The 15,239-nt window shown below is 46.5% G+C and overlaps 2 protein-coding genes across 2 annotated transcripts; both read left to right on the plus strand.

Moving 5' to 3' along the window:
• Nucleotides 1-1,656: 1,656 nt before the first annotated feature.
• F5891DRAFT_977778 (P-loop containing nucleoside triphosphate hydrolase protein) lies at nt 1,657-4,988 on the plus strand (the record flags this gene model as incomplete). Its single annotated transcript, XM_041376736.1, has 13 exons — nt 1,657-2,009; nt 2,215-2,524; nt 2,574-2,591; nt 2,644-2,720; nt 2,772-2,897; nt 3,178-3,291; nt 3,342-3,483; nt 3,753-3,975; nt 4,027-4,177; nt 4,265-4,298; nt 4,339-4,580; nt 4,629-4,713; nt 4,941-4,988. 13 exons carry the CDS (start codon nt 1,657-1,659, stop codon nt 4,986-4,988), a joined length of 1,923 nt encoding a protein of 640 aa, XP_041229259.1.
• A 6,222-nt stretch (nt 4,989-11,210) lies between these two features.
• On the plus strand, nt 11,211-14,974 carry F5891DRAFT_1185313 (uncharacterized protein; the record flags this gene model as incomplete). Its single annotated transcript, XM_041366541.1, has 17 exons — nt 11,211-11,276; nt 11,330-11,413; nt 11,465-11,488; nt 11,535-11,648; nt 11,701-11,784; nt 11,834-12,380; nt 12,431-12,483; nt 12,530-12,724; nt 12,775-12,935; nt 13,013-13,198; nt 13,648-13,733; nt 13,786-13,886; nt 13,939-14,203; nt 14,254-14,471; nt 14,520-14,675; nt 14,727-14,790; nt 14,838-14,974. The coding sequence occupies 17 exons, from the start codon at nt 11,211-11,213 to the stop codon at nt 14,972-14,974; spliced, it is 2,541 nt and encodes an 846-aa protein (XP_041229260.1).
• Nucleotides 14,975-15,239: the final 265 nt, after the last annotated feature.

Below are 15,239 nucleotides of genomic sequence, written 5' to 3' on the forward strand. Positions count from 1 at the left end.
AATTCAATGTGTTGTCAATCAACTTGATTGTGAATCAAATTGTATTGATCTCCCCAAATTTTCCCCAGTTCCGAGTTCCGGACACCCGAGACCCGGCAGTCTCGGGTCTCGGGTCTCCGGTGTCCGGAACTCGGAACTCGGTATGTCTAAACAAAAATATATTGCAAACATGGGTAAGTCAATGTGTTGTCAATCAACTCGATTGTAAATTAAATTGTATTGATCTCCCCAAATTCTCCCAAGTTCCGAGTTCCGGACACCCGATACCCGAGACCCGGCACTCTCGGGTTTCGGGGTTCGGGGGTTGGTACATCTCGGTTTGGGGTTTGGCACTGAAAATTTGACATATATATTTTTGTGAGTGTTGTGCTTCTGGTGTCCATGCTTAGAAATAGGATTTGTTGCACACCAGGGTTCAGGTGTGGGGTTTTTCCACTTCAGTCCTGGATTATTGGTCAATGCCACACATGATAGATTCATGTTTTTGTGCTTAGGGGTTTAGATTTGGTGGTTGATGGTAGGTATATGCACTGATAGTGTACATGTATCCTATGTGTTTGATTCGCTGGTGGCTACATCAGCTGTATGTCTTGATGGAACATATCTAGGCTCACCCATATATGTAATACACCCCCGTCGGCCCGCCCGTCTATGTATTATCCCCCACGTCGGCCGACCCGTCTATGTGATACATCCTATGTTGGCCCACCCGTCTATATAATACATCCTACATCGGCCCACCCGTCTATATAATTATACCCCACCTCGGCCCACCTGTCTATGTAATAAATATTTTATAGCACCCTCGGCCCACCGGTCTATTTGATATCTCTTTCGTCGGCCCACCCGTATATGTAATACATTCCACGTCGGCCCACCTGTATATGTAATACACCCTACGTCAGCCCACCCGTCTATGTAATATTCCCCTACCTCGGCCCACCCATATATGTAATACACCCACGTCGGCCCGCCCGTCTATATAACAATATTTGCCTTACATCTCTCTTCAGCCCAGCTGTCTATAATATCCTACTCTACATATTACCCAGATGGGCCCACCCATCTCCATGAATGATCATATTCCCCCGGCCCATCCGTCAACATTAAGCATATATATCATTGGCATACATGGGCCCACCCGTCTCCATCGGAAATAATATGAGTCCCGGCCCATCCGTCATCATCGAGAATATACACAACATGGGCCCATGATCAGCTGGCCCGTCTCATACGGGATATTATGGAGGTCGGGTGGCCCGTATAATACGGAATTTGTCACTGAAGGGGCTCTCGAAAGTGCCTCGGAGAAAGCGTAAAGAGCTTCAGTCTCCGACACCAAGAAGCCCTTTGCCAGCATCTAACCCGTCACCACCTTCGGCAGCAGTGACAGCTGCATCAAAGCTTGATGCTAATGCTCCGGTGTTTGTGCTGGCAAGACAACGGCCAGCCTCAGATGTAGAATTGCTGAAATCTGGCTGTATTCTTCCCACCGAATCGATGAGGTCTTCTCCATCAAGATCCAGTTCACCTGATATAGATGACCTAGTCGCGGAGTACGTCCGTATAAAGATGCAGATAACAGATCTTACCGCCAGGGGCAAGCCACCGGCTCATCATGACCCTGTACTGGTCCAGCATCTCCAAGACAAGCTGATGGTTTTGAAGTCACACTACTTCTTTGACGAAAAAGATGCAGAAACGCAGTATCGGTCAGAACGTGCTAGGGTTGACACCCTTTTACTTCAGTCAAGATTACGAGGATCGAGTCCAAAGCCGTCAGCGACACGAGAGAAGAAAGTAGCAAAGCCACTCAGTGCTGGTCCACATGTTGAAAAACAAGACATACCTGCACCATCTGATATCCCCGATATAAGAACACGAGGGCTACCACAGAGGCCAAAGACCCCATACCACTTCGGAATCTGCCTCGCAATGACATCAGCTCTGATCATGTCATTGCGGACTTCAGAGCGCGACAATTGCGACCTGCGTATCAATAAATGCTTGTAAGTGACTCCAGAAATGAATGTTTGGTCTACATTTTCAAGCTCTCTTTCATAGCATAACAATCAGCTTCCTATTGCAAAGTATAAGAGTGAAATCCTATCCATTCTTGACCGTTCGCAGATCCTCGTGCTCAGTGGCGAGACTGGCTGGTGAAGTGGCATTACTTCTTAAAAGGCACATCTTACTTATTCTCTGATTTTACAGTGGCAGATCCACACAAGTTCCTGTGTTCATATTAGAGGATCAGCTGGCTCGTGGCCTCCCTTGCAAGATATACTGTACAGAGCCGCGTCGAATATCAGCTGTATCTCTCGCTCAACGAGTTTCTCGTGAGCTAGGTGACTCTGCTGGTGCCGTTGGAACTTTAAGCTCGCTAGTCGGCTATTCAATTCGATTGGAAAGCAATACTACGCGAAATACCCGCCTGGCGTTTGTTATGAATGGTATCGCTCTTCGTATGCTGGAGGGAGGCACAGGCCCCAATGGTCAAGGCACTGCATTTGACGAGATCACAGTGAGCAAAACGTAAATCAGGGTAAAGACACAGCTAATACTATTTCTAGCACATCATTATTGACGAGGTTTGTGCAGCCATTTCCGAAGCCCGAGCTCCTTACATGTCCAATTATACAGGTCCATGAACGCAGCATTGAGTCAGACTTCCTTCTCATTGTTCTCAAATCTCTTCTCTCCCAGAGGTCGGATTTGAAGTAAGCACGCTCGTCTTAGCCTACGCAGCTCGCTGACCAAGTGCATCACAGGATCATTCTCATGTCGGCCACAGTGGACGCGGACAAACTGTCCAATTATTTCAATGGATGCCCCACATTACATGTCCCAGGTCGAACCTTCCCTGTGGATGTTCACTTCTTAGAGGATGCTATAGAGTATGCAGATTGGTCCATCCAGGAAAATTCGCCTTACGCGATGAATCGTGGACCAACTTTTAAACTATCCTTGCAATATGCCCACTTACTCGAATAATCTATCAGTACATGATAAATCCCACGAGAACAAGAATAGGTTTGAATGGGACGAAGACACTGTTGAGCGAAAATCAGAGCGCAGTGTTTGACATCCCTCCTCAGGGAGTTCGCAAAATCGTTATAGGTTTTTATTTGCATCTGCTCCTCGAAGCCAAGCATCATTCTCATTACTCCTTTGCAGCAACCAACATCGCACAATCGGTGGCAGTTCTTCAAGCTTTGAACCAACTGAGACAGGTATCACTATTCCTGACATTACCTGTGTCATAGACACCGGCAAACATCGCGAGATGAGGTCACTACTACCCATCTCTCTTGAAGTCAACAATCACTGACTATTTTTAGGTTTGACGAAAAGCACCAGCTCAGTTGTTTGGTCGAAACTTTTGTTGCCAAAAGTAATGCTGCTCAGCATAGAGGTCGTGCAGGACGGGTGCAGAATGGACTGTGTTTCCACTTGTTCACCAAGATTCGTCATGACACGTCGGTGAGACTTGGGCATTCCTGAGCTGTGTCTTTTACTGAAACCACATGCTCAGTTGGCAGAACATCCTTTGCCAGAGATGATGCGGCTTAGCTTATCAGACCTTTCCCTATGCATTAAAATCATGAAGGTGAAAATTGGCACCACCATCTGAGTCGAGGATGTATTGTCCCGCGCATTGGATCCTCCTATGCCGGTGAATGTGCGAAGAGCTATCTCAGCACTAGTCGATGCCAGAACTCCTGTGTTTACCTTTCTCATCTGTCGCTTAGGTCCGCGCTCTTACACCGTCAGAGGACATCACTCCGATGGGTAGGCTTCTGAGCATGTTGCCTACAGACGTGCATGTAGGGAAATTGTTGCTCACCGCGGTATTATTCCGATCTCTGGACCCTGCGCTAACAATCGCTGCTGCTTTGAGTTCCAAGTCCCCGTTCATAGTACCAATGGGTATGGAGCAAGAGGCGGACCGTGCTAAGAGTTCGTTCCACATTGGTTAGTTATGCACTACATTAAAAGACAACGAACTTACCTCCACTTCTTCAGATAATTCAGACTTCTTGATGATCCACAATGCATTTTCGAGTTGGCGTAGAGCATCCGAGAATCCCAGTTTTGTGCGCAAGATCTGTCAGGTTAATTTCCTTAGCCACCAGAATCTTCAACAGATCGAGGAATTACGTCAACAATTCCTAGGGTATGATGGTTTTGATACGTGATCGCTGTTTGGCTAAGAAGTCTGTTGCAGCTTCTTAGTCGACTCTTCATTTATCACTGTTGATAGGAATTTCGTTCGAGAACTCAGCCGGTATGTAACAGTGCGTCTAACGCCTCCCCATTACCGATGTTTCTATCCAGTGCACGTTTTGGTCGCTCGTGAGCGTACCACTGCCTCTGGATAGCAATGGATCTAATATTGCTCTCAACAACTCGGCTCTCACTGCGGGGCTTTATCCTAAAGTACTGGCAATCGACTCTTCCTCTGGACAAATGCGCACTATATCGAATAACCAATCTGCTGCTTTTCACCCTACTTCTGCTAACTTTGGCAGGAAGCCCGCTGACTTTGGTGTTAACCATCTCGTCTACTTTACACTCATGTAACAGTCCATTATGATGACAGCAACAAGTACTGAAGAGGTTTACAGGCACTCGAAGAAGATGTATGCTTGGGAGACCGGACCCATCGACGATCTCGCTCTCGTACTCCTATGTGGGGAGAGTGAATTCAAGGTCAGTACAACGTCCCAAGTGAATACAAGACATTGACATCATAGCATTATACCCAGATCCAAGCTAACATGTTGTCCATTGATCAGAAAATCAGATATCAGCTCGCCCCCAGGCCAATGTTGCGCTCAAGATTCTTCGCCAACACCTAACTACGATTCTTGCACTGCAACTTTGTGGCAGACCATTAACGGAGTCTCAAGTATTATGGTATGATCTTGCCACTGCAGCTTTGGGGAAAATCAAAGTGGAAACTGGAGATGACAGTGCGAAGCTGATGATTAAACTGCCACGATGTAGCCAATTGGCCTCTTATCTAGACCTAAATAATATGATGTATCGTCAAGACCTATGCACTTGCACTTATCCTCACTCATGCACATGAGGCTAAAATCGAAAACAAGACGTGACGACAATGTGAGATGTCCATAATACATAGTTGACAATGGCAGAGTCGGGGACTGGCGAGCCACCGCCGCTACAACGCTCAAATGATAGAAGTGAGGCGCGCACATGGCATTGACGATGTACTACGTTCAGGGACTCACTAACTTCAAGCTACTAGGATCATGACAACGGTGGCCCGTATTTTGGGTGGTGCCGTTGGAGTTTTATTTATCAGTAAAGCCGTATATAAACCTGCTCCTTGCCATTCTGATCTGTTTTCACTTTACAACCATATTACTAGGTACTACATATTATGATACTTGTAGCTGTCGTGACTCGCAACTTATTAGTAATACAGTCTTGTACTTCGGGTGGTGCCGTCGGAGTTTGATTTCTGAGTAAAGCCATATATAAACCTGCTCCTTGCCATCCTGTTCTCTTTTCCCTTTACAACCATATTACTAGGTACTATTACGATACTTGTAGCTGTTGTGACATTTGACGCCATACGCGTCATAATTAAATATAACTTTTGCGTGTTGAGGGTCATATTGACTGTCCAATGCAAGCTATGCCTTGACACGCCAGGACCTTGCACACGCTACAAGGTGGTGAGATACCCATCGCTCACTGTGATGGACATCTTTAATGTATCTATCTAGAATTGATGGATGTACTGACGGGCCCCGTCAGGCTCATAATATCATTGCTGGTCTTGGGTACATCACATGATAAATCACTTGTTAGTACTAAACTTCAAAACTTAAAATAAGACACTGATATTTCAGTTATAGATATGTCTACGACAATTAATTTGTACTACAATGTTGATGTGGGAGACACTGTTGTGGACCTTGTCCAAGAACGTCGCCATTTCCGTCCGTTAATGGATGTGCAGATTGGTCGATGATCTTTGAGAGTATGAACGTGTGAGGACATGCGTAAGATACAAGTGTATACCTTTGCATGGATAATGCATAGCTGGTATGTAGGCTTTGTCGAAGAATTTTTCTACATTTACTAAGTTAAGAGTTAGTGATCCGCGCGCCTTGATGTTGAGGAACCCAACTCACGCATGTAGCCGCAAGTGCTGGTCGCACATTCGGCGACGTATTCTCCTCTGCATATCCCTGCAGTTCGTTGAAAAACTGAAGCCTTGACATAATTATCAACTTTGGAGCAAAGGCAAGATGGGTAACGGAACGCATGCATCTCGCGATACTTCAGAAACTGCGACGGATGAAGTTTGTGCCCATATCTGTCAGTTGGCCTGTCATTCGGGTGAGTGGAGTAAGTGTTCCATAAAATCAACTGATTTACCATTGATATGTGGCTAGCTCCCCCGTTGGGCCATGATAGTGAAGTATCCCATGGCGGGAAATCAAAATATCCACCAGCATTCTAACGATCTTGGGGTCAGCTTCAAATTGAGGACATTCCAGCGTTTCAGAATATGGAGAAGAGAGTCGAGACATTCCTGGAGCATGGAAGACGCCTTGAGCTCATTGTGGGCATTTATGCATCTCTGCAAGATATGCTACCACTGCGCGATCACCATTTTCAGCCACTCAACCTCGCGCGGTTTCCACTTTTCAGGTGCCTGGTGAATCGCGGTCTCCATTTTCAGGTACTCTGCGATCACAAATTTCTGCCACTTCGGTAGCGTGATCCCTGTTTAGTCTATTCGGCTTCGATCGTCGCACGATGTCTTGGGTGGTGCGATCCGTCCATATTCCAGTTTTTTTGTCATGTCAACTGCTGGTTACACTTGCGCCTGCAAGCGCACCTTCACAGCGCAAAACTACTTCAATTACCATCGACGGTCATGCTCTCAAACGAAAAAGCGTCTTTTGTCAGCCATATCGTCTTTCAAGGAATTATTAACTGGCAGGAAGAAGCCGCGCATCGAGGTTGGGCTGGTTACGGGATCACTTCATACACCATCCTCCGACCACCTGGCCTCCGGGCATGTCATTCCTTCAACATCACATCTCGAAGTGACAGTAGTATCTCTACCTGATCCTTCCATTGCTACTGAGGGCGTGGGTGGCCCTCCTGAAGGTGAAGGAGCTCAAAATGACATAGAGGACATGTCCCTGGCACAGCGCAGAACGAGGCGTCAGAACCGCCAGATGCCATTAAGATTCAGAGACGTGCTTCCACAGCCTCCGCCTACTATACCGTTGAAAGCTTGCGACCGTCATCTTGTGCCCGTGGTATCTGTTGTCGCTTCAAATAATCCATCTGCTTTACCAGTACGCACGGTATTACGCACCCCCCGAAATGTCTTTGGGCTCGTGCGTCAATACTTCTCGTCTGAAGTGCCATCCCACGATCCAGAGGAGTATGTTACTATTGCGGACTTGTCGTTAATACAGGGCAGCCCTCAAGTCAACGATGACGAACATGCGCCTCCCTCTGCGAGCGGCGAGTCTCAGTATCATCCATATCCTAACCGTTCTTCATTTGAACTCGGCAATTGGTATTGGAATCAAGGAGTGCAGAAATCGCAAGAAGACTATACGAAACTGATGAAGATCATGGGTGACAGTACCTTCAAGGCTACCGATGTACACTCTACCCATTGGAAAAAAATTAACTCGCAGCTTGGTACCAACGACTACGATGAGGGAGATGGAGAGGAATGGGAGGATGAAGACGCCGGATGGAAAAGATCACTGGTGTCTATTGAGGTGCCATTTGCACACACTGCTGAAGTACCAGGTTCACGGCATTATCACGCTGCTGAATTGTATCATTGTTCTCTCGTGGGTGTTTTGCAAGAGAAGCTGGCTAACGCCCGAGATGATAAGCTATTCCATTACGAGCCATACCAGCTGCATTGGAATTCTCCTCATTTGGATGCCGAAGTCTCCATCTATGGGGACTTGTACACATCCGCCGTGTTTCACAAAGCTCACAGCAACTTACAAGAATCACCAGGGGAACCTGGTTGCGATTTACCTCGAGTGGTGGCTGCCCTCATGTTTTGGTCTGATGCTACGCAACTCACTTTGTTTGGCAATGCCAAGTTGTGGCCTACCTACATGTACTTCGGCAACGAGTCTAAGTATCGCCATTGCAAACCATTTCTCAACTTGAGCAACCATGTCGCTTACTTTGAAACGGTATGCCTTCCTACATTGTTCGATATGGTGCATACTTAAATGTCGTATTGTCAGCTCCACGATTCATTCAAAGCCTTTACAGATGGGAAAGGCTTGAACAGCAAGTGCGCAACACATTGCCACAGGGAGTTCTTTCATGAGCAATGGAGGATTCTGCTGGACGATGAGTTCCTCGAAGCTTACGAACACGGCATTGTAGTGTGTTGCTGTGATGGCATCAAACGCAGATTTTATCCGAGGATTTTCACTTACTCTGCAGACTATCCAGAAAAGTCCGTATACTCAATTTGTACCTTGAATAGTATTGACTCTAATTTTACTAGAGTACTCATAGCTATGGTTAGAAACTTAGGAGGGTGTCCATGTCCCCGCTGCCTTATACCGAAGAATCATATTCATAATATGGGCATGCCTCTAGATAGAAAACAACACCAAACCCTCTTTCGCAGTGATGAGAGAAGAAGAATGATGGTGAATGATGCTCGCTCGCTGATTTATGAGCAAAGCTTCGCAGTCGGCAGCGCAGCGGTGGAACACATTTTGAAGCCACAGCCGTGGGTACCTACCTCAGTAAGACTTCCAGTTCGTTCGCCAACCATAGCTTACTATGTCTTAGAATGCATTCTCAGACCACCTGGGGCATATGGGTTTCAGTATATTTCATGCTCTTGTGGTGGATTTGTTACATGAATTTGAGATCGGTGTGTGGAAGATGTTGTTTATTCACTTGTTACAGATCATTACGGCGCAGGACCCGGGTCTCATTCATCAATTGGACCAGAGGTATGATGTATGCTAACGTGTTACTTGTCTGATTCAGCTGACTCCTCTGTCATCAGATACAGGCAAACTCCGACGTTTGGACCAGCCACCATTCGAAAGTTTTCGGCCAATTCTTCCGAGATGAAACATTTGGCGGCTCGAAACTTTGAAGATCTCCTCCAGGTATGATCTTGCCGCCATTCAACTTAGATAGGCTGACACAATGCACAGTGCTCCATCCCTGTCTTTGACGGCCTTCTTCCTGAGCCACATAATCAGACTGTTCTTGAGTTGCTCTTCACCATGGCTCATTGGCATGGGCTAGCCAAGCTCCGAATGCATTCTGATTTGACGCTCGAAATTATGGACCACGTGACGTCAGCACTCGGTCAACAGTTTCGTCAATTCAAGGCAACAGTTTGCAATGTTTACGGGACCCGCAAACTTGGCCAGGAAGTCAGGGCTCGTGCCTGACGCCGTGCAAAGAAGGCGGTGCACCAGAAGGCAGGGCATAAATGTACACAATCTACTTGTGTCGTAGAGCAAGCGGAGGTGGACGCCTCGGAGAATTTGAAGCGCAGCAAAGTGTTCAATATTCAAACATACAAATTTCACGCGTTGGGAGACTATGTGTTTACCATTCGTCGGTATGGCACATCTGATTCCTACAGTACTGAACCGGTCCGTCCTATATAATCTTCCGCTATGAACTGCCCTGACTTGAGTTTTCCAGGGCAAACTTGAACACCATTCCCCCAAAGCCAGATATCGTCGCACCAATCGTAAATCTTTTGTTCAACAGCTGACTTGGATCGAGCGCCGTCAGGCTCGCATTCGTCGAATTGTTGACACTAATTTCAATCGCCCCCATGTTGAAATTTCTGAGGTAGCAAGAAGCCCTCAGGCTCATCATCATATTGGCCTGACACAGAAGTACCCTATACATATAGGATCGTACTTGATCAGCCACCCGGGTGATCCAGCCATAAAAGTTGGTCATATACTGCTTTATCGAAAACCCTCTAACACGCTCTTGCAGAACTTCCTTCTGAAACTGAAGGAACACCTCTTACATCAAATCATTACCCCCTCAGGAGTAGGAGACGAACAGGATATCAATACAATTATTCTCAAGGATGATCGCATATATCAGCATAACATCGCTAGGTTCAACTATACGACCTACAATGTCTGAAGAGCCCAGGACGTTATCAATCCAAGGACTTCGCATTGCAACATTATGGTGCTCCGCTCCGACAACGATATCGGGTGCCATGGTCACAGGTACAACTATGGTAAGGTACTTGGCGTATACCATGTCAATGTCATATTCATTGGACATGGTATGGTTGACTACACTCCGATACGAATGGAGTTCCTGTGGATCCGCTGGTACGAGCCCATGGATGAAGTCTCCGCCTGGGCGACTTCAACCCTGGATCGAGTGAACTTCCTGCCCCTGAACCATGAGCACTCGTTCGACTTTCTTGATCCTGCCGATGTCCTTCGGGGTTGTCACGTCATTCCTCGTTTCACCAGAGGCAAGAGACATGCTGATGGATCGGGTGTGTCAGCATGTGCGGGGGACAAAGATGACTGGCGCGAATACTATGTCAATCGGTAAGTTGGTCATAATGCAACGTGGATCAGAATATTGATTTCGAGTTTGTCATATTAGGTTCGTTGACCGCGATATGCTTATGCGCTTTCACTTCGGGCTTGGCGTCGGACATGTATATTCTCACTATCGCACCACACAGGTTGAGCTTCAACGAGAAGACATTAACTTACAGGCATCGTTTAACCGTGATGTGGAAGACCTCACAGACGACGTAGAAGTAGATGAAGGTGACGATGAAAGTGATGATACTGACGATGGGTTGGACATTGAGCAGCCATTCGGTTCTAACGAATCATTACCAGATCAATTCAATGAGATGTATGATGGCGAAGTAGATCTAGACTACGAAAACTAGATCATATCTTAATTTTTACTGCAAATGTAGCTCAAATATTCCGCGACCGTCAAAACCATTAAATCTATTGGGACCGCTTTCGCGGTCGACTATTCGAGCCATAACTGAGTCGTTTTCATGTAATACGTCAACTACATGGTGATGGCGTATGGATGCGGCCAAATGCGGTCAACCGCGGTCAAAGTATGTAATTGTATTCAAATGAGTATTTTTTCGTCCATTCTCAACGTCTTCATCTGCAGATATCATGGAATCTCAACTTCATGAATGCTATCTCTTCAGCGACCTTTCACCTAGCATGATGCCTATCTCTGTGCGTTTTTTTTTTGACCTTGCTATTTCAACGTCACTATCTCTCTCCTCCAGGGCCTCGTCAGCCTAGACGCAGGGTTCGATTTCGTCGGTTATGTTTCCATCGGCGAACAAGAAACAACGTTGTTCCCTCTATATGTAAGTTTTCTCTTCTTCTGAGAGTTGCAGTAATGTCTCACTATACACCAGTGTTTATCCACGTCCCTTGGCACCGTAGGTGGCTCATTCTTCAGGCATCATACACTGACCGTCTCTATAGCTTAGACACCAGATCTCCTTGATTGGCTATATTGCGACACCGATCATGCACAACGGGATGGAAATCGTGCACCATTCCATGTACGAACCTGGGTCTGTGCCCATATACACCCAGGTACCGTGTTGCACTTGGACTGCACTTGCTTTCCCACTGACTAGTCTTGTAGCATGCTGAGCCATCTGGGAAGTTGGATTTGGCTCACCAGGCCTACACGGTAACTGACCACCTTCTTTATATCACATATGACTGGGTAAGCCCGTCTTACAATCTTGAAGTTATCTCGCGTGACAAAATCCTAGCCCACTCCGGGCATTCAGAAAACAATGGCCCTTCTTGCCCAGTATCCTCAGGGACGTGGCCCTATTGACATTGTTGTCACTTTATCCCAGCTCTTTCAGCCCTTTCAAACCTCTATAGTTGCCCCGGAGTTCAACGACTATGAGCCGTTTGAGTCACATCCCATCGTGTCGGAGCCAGAGTCTCCCGTGTTTGGCGAACTACCCTTGGGTCAAACTCTGAATGTCGCTGAGGTACTGGTGGATTCCGGTGTTCCTTCCGTGAACATGACTGGCTGCACGACAAATCTTGATGACAATGTCACGCAGCCTGAAGCGCAAGCAGACAGTACAGATACTCTAAGCACCATCCAAGACTGGTATCCCCAGTGGAAAGCGGTCCTCGTTCACTTGCGGCTCGAGATGAGATCTGATGTTGCCCGCGGGATACCCATTAATCCATTTCTACTCACACAAGCCAATTACTCCGAGGAAAGGAAACAGTTCGTCAGCGAGCTCTTCCAATGGAGCCTCACTGCGGTTGGGATAGATTCCGCATCTCTGGGTCGCGGTCAGGAGCTCATTCATATAATATTCTCCGGACATCCTGACTCTTTTTAGTTATATCATCCGATGGGCATACCCATATCACAGAAGACGCTATATTGGGGATGGTACGTTTTCTTCATTGATTCCATCTACTTGTCTCACCTAGAATAGGTCGGTAAATGGTTGTCAGCCCTTCTGTCCCTCATGAAACGGGCAGCTACCATCACAATTGCAGATGGTGGACTGATGAACAATTTTACCCTTCAAAACCCATGCCCCTTCGCTCTGCAGAGTGACATGTGTTCCATGTGTGTACAACTGATGAACATGTTTATGTCTCCCAACTCGACCCGTTTCCCGATTGCTGTTAGTTTTCTTCGTTAACTTTGAATGTTAATGTCTTATTTGCCACGCAGACTAATGATTTCGTGCGGTTCCTTCGCATGAGCATTGCAAAATCACTCGTTCACTATCTGGTATACCGGCCCACTAAATCGGCCAATGTGATCAGGACTATGGCTGATATCAACCGCCCTATCTTCAGGCACGCCTCACATCTACCCCCGGCGACATTAGCGTTTGTAGGGGCCTGCGTAAGTTGCTTTTACGTTATGTGCTTATTTTTTTAAGTGTTCCATTTTGTTAGTGTTACAGTGCTCTCCTCTCCTATCTGATAGATATGGTCAAGGCAGGGGGAGTCAGCACTAACTTATCACAATTTCCTTCTGTTAGCGAGATTTATGACGAACTTCTCAAGACGGCAATGGACCTGTTCGCACAGCAAGGTGACCCAGAACTCCCGATTCTCCTGATTTACCTTGCAGGGTTTTGCAACTTGAAGTGAGTTAACATGCAATTCATTTCTGTGCTGCTGATAAACGGGAATGCAACATCCAGGAAAACTGACGTTGTCAAGATTGCCTGCCGCAAATAAGCCGATCTGAAGTAGAAGTCGCTTTCTATATATTGTTTATATCGGTCAGGTTTGAATGTATCCGGCGTTGCGTTGTGTTACAAATCTTCTTGCGATATTTGAGGGTTAAGATGCTGTCGTGGTAAGCAAAGCACCCCAAGTTTGATTTTGGCAGCTGCGATCCGCAGGCATGGTTCATGCGAACGGCCAAGTACATCTATGACCCTTCAGTAAATAACGATACTCAAGCCTACCGACCGCGGACTCGGATGATTTTCTCACAAGGACTTGCGCGTTGTCCAATAAACTTCATCACCTAAATTCAAGGTGAGTAGATTCTCGTAATCACTTAGTCATATACTGTGTTTTTTTATAGACCGCTGTCGTACAGCCACCACTGCCAGAACCGCCGTCGCACAGCCACAGCCTCTATACTCGCTTGTAAGCCCTCAACGATCGCATGTGAGCCTCTTCTTACCCCCCTCCTACTTCGATATGTTAAATATATGTTCAGCTTTGCTTCCTACACCTAACACTCTTTCGACAAGAAACTTGCTTGGTGAGCACACCGAGAACACCCTGAAATCTTGGCTCCAGAAACAGGGGCGTGACATTGTCAGTGCACTCTCATGTTTTCATAATTATTTTATCATAACATAAAGTCCAGCTTCCAGAATCCCTCCTGATCACAACATCCGTATTGTTTGGATGGGTTGACCCCCTTGATCTTATCGCCATCCTTCATATAAGCCTCAGAGTGGCCGCAGTGGAGAGACAGCTCCAGCAAGAAGAGTACACTGACATCACATTCCTTGTGCAAGGAGGGCGTTGCTTGATGGAGGAGAGGAGGTATCGAGCTCAAATGGAGCTTTCGTTATTCAGTAAAGCTATTGAGAATGTGTATGAAGAGCTGAACACCCAATACCACCCACGTAAGGGCATGCTCTCATGACATGATTGTTGACACCGATTTTTCCCCCAGCTACATGGCAAAGGACAATGCTGAGAGAGAACCCTGTCGTGCATGTACGAACGCCTCTCTCGGTCCATGGTGATGACTTCTCGGTCAATTTTGTTCACTCTCAACCGTCAAAAGCTACTCGAGAGAAATGCGAGGCGTGGCTTTCCACGTCATGGCAATTTCAAACGGATTTCCCGCGAACTCGAGAAATTCCTCAGTTTCACCAACACGTATTAAAGGTTAGTATTACTCTGCTATGGTGGACTTGGTGTTCTTACAACGTGCAGCCCAACAATTCATTTCTTCCCTTGCCTTGCTTGATAAAACCTTGGGTTAGTAGTGTCACATATGGTGACTATGTCAGTGCATCTTGTGCAGTCACGAAGCCCATCTGCCTCGACAACCCCAACGACTTCAAAACAAAGGAGGACAAACCGCTGGATGTGCTCAAGTCGGATTTTCACATTCTGCAGCTGATGAAATGACGAGCACAGTCCGAAGTAGACATGTTCTCTGAAGCCATTGCACGCACTGCTGGGATTGGGTGTACTAATGATGGTGGGTTTGCAGTCTTTGCTTTTGTTATCTCACTGACGTGACTGTAGGCACATGCACATCTTCTGGAAGTGCAACGACTTATGAATCACGCCTACCTAGCAACTTTTCTGATAATCGGTCTGATGATTGGTTTGACGATTGGTTTGATGGCTCTATATCTTCCAATGCTTCTGTGCTCACGTGACACCATTGTTGTAGCTATATCCTTCCTTGAAGGACATGCATGGCTGTTGTAATGATATTCCATATTATGCCGTTTGCACGTTTGACTTTATCTTTATTTATGTTGTGTTGCCCCTATCATTATCACTTTGGTTACCAATTTTTATCTGCTTAGTGTCCGTATTCCAGGCAGTTAAGCTGAGGTGCGCATAGGTAGATGTTTTACACCAATCCTAACCCTAGGCGAACCGCTCAGACAAAACCTTCCAGCAAGTTCAAGTTCGGGG

This window comes from Suillus fuscotomentosus, assembly GCF_016647785.1.
Source record: "Suillus fuscotomentosus strain FC203 chromosome Unknown F5891scaffold_12, whole genome shotgun sequence".
In the NCBI taxonomy this organism is placed as follows: domain Eukaryota; kingdom Fungi; phylum Basidiomycota; class Agaricomycetes; order Boletales; family Suillaceae; genus Suillus; species Suillus fuscotomentosus.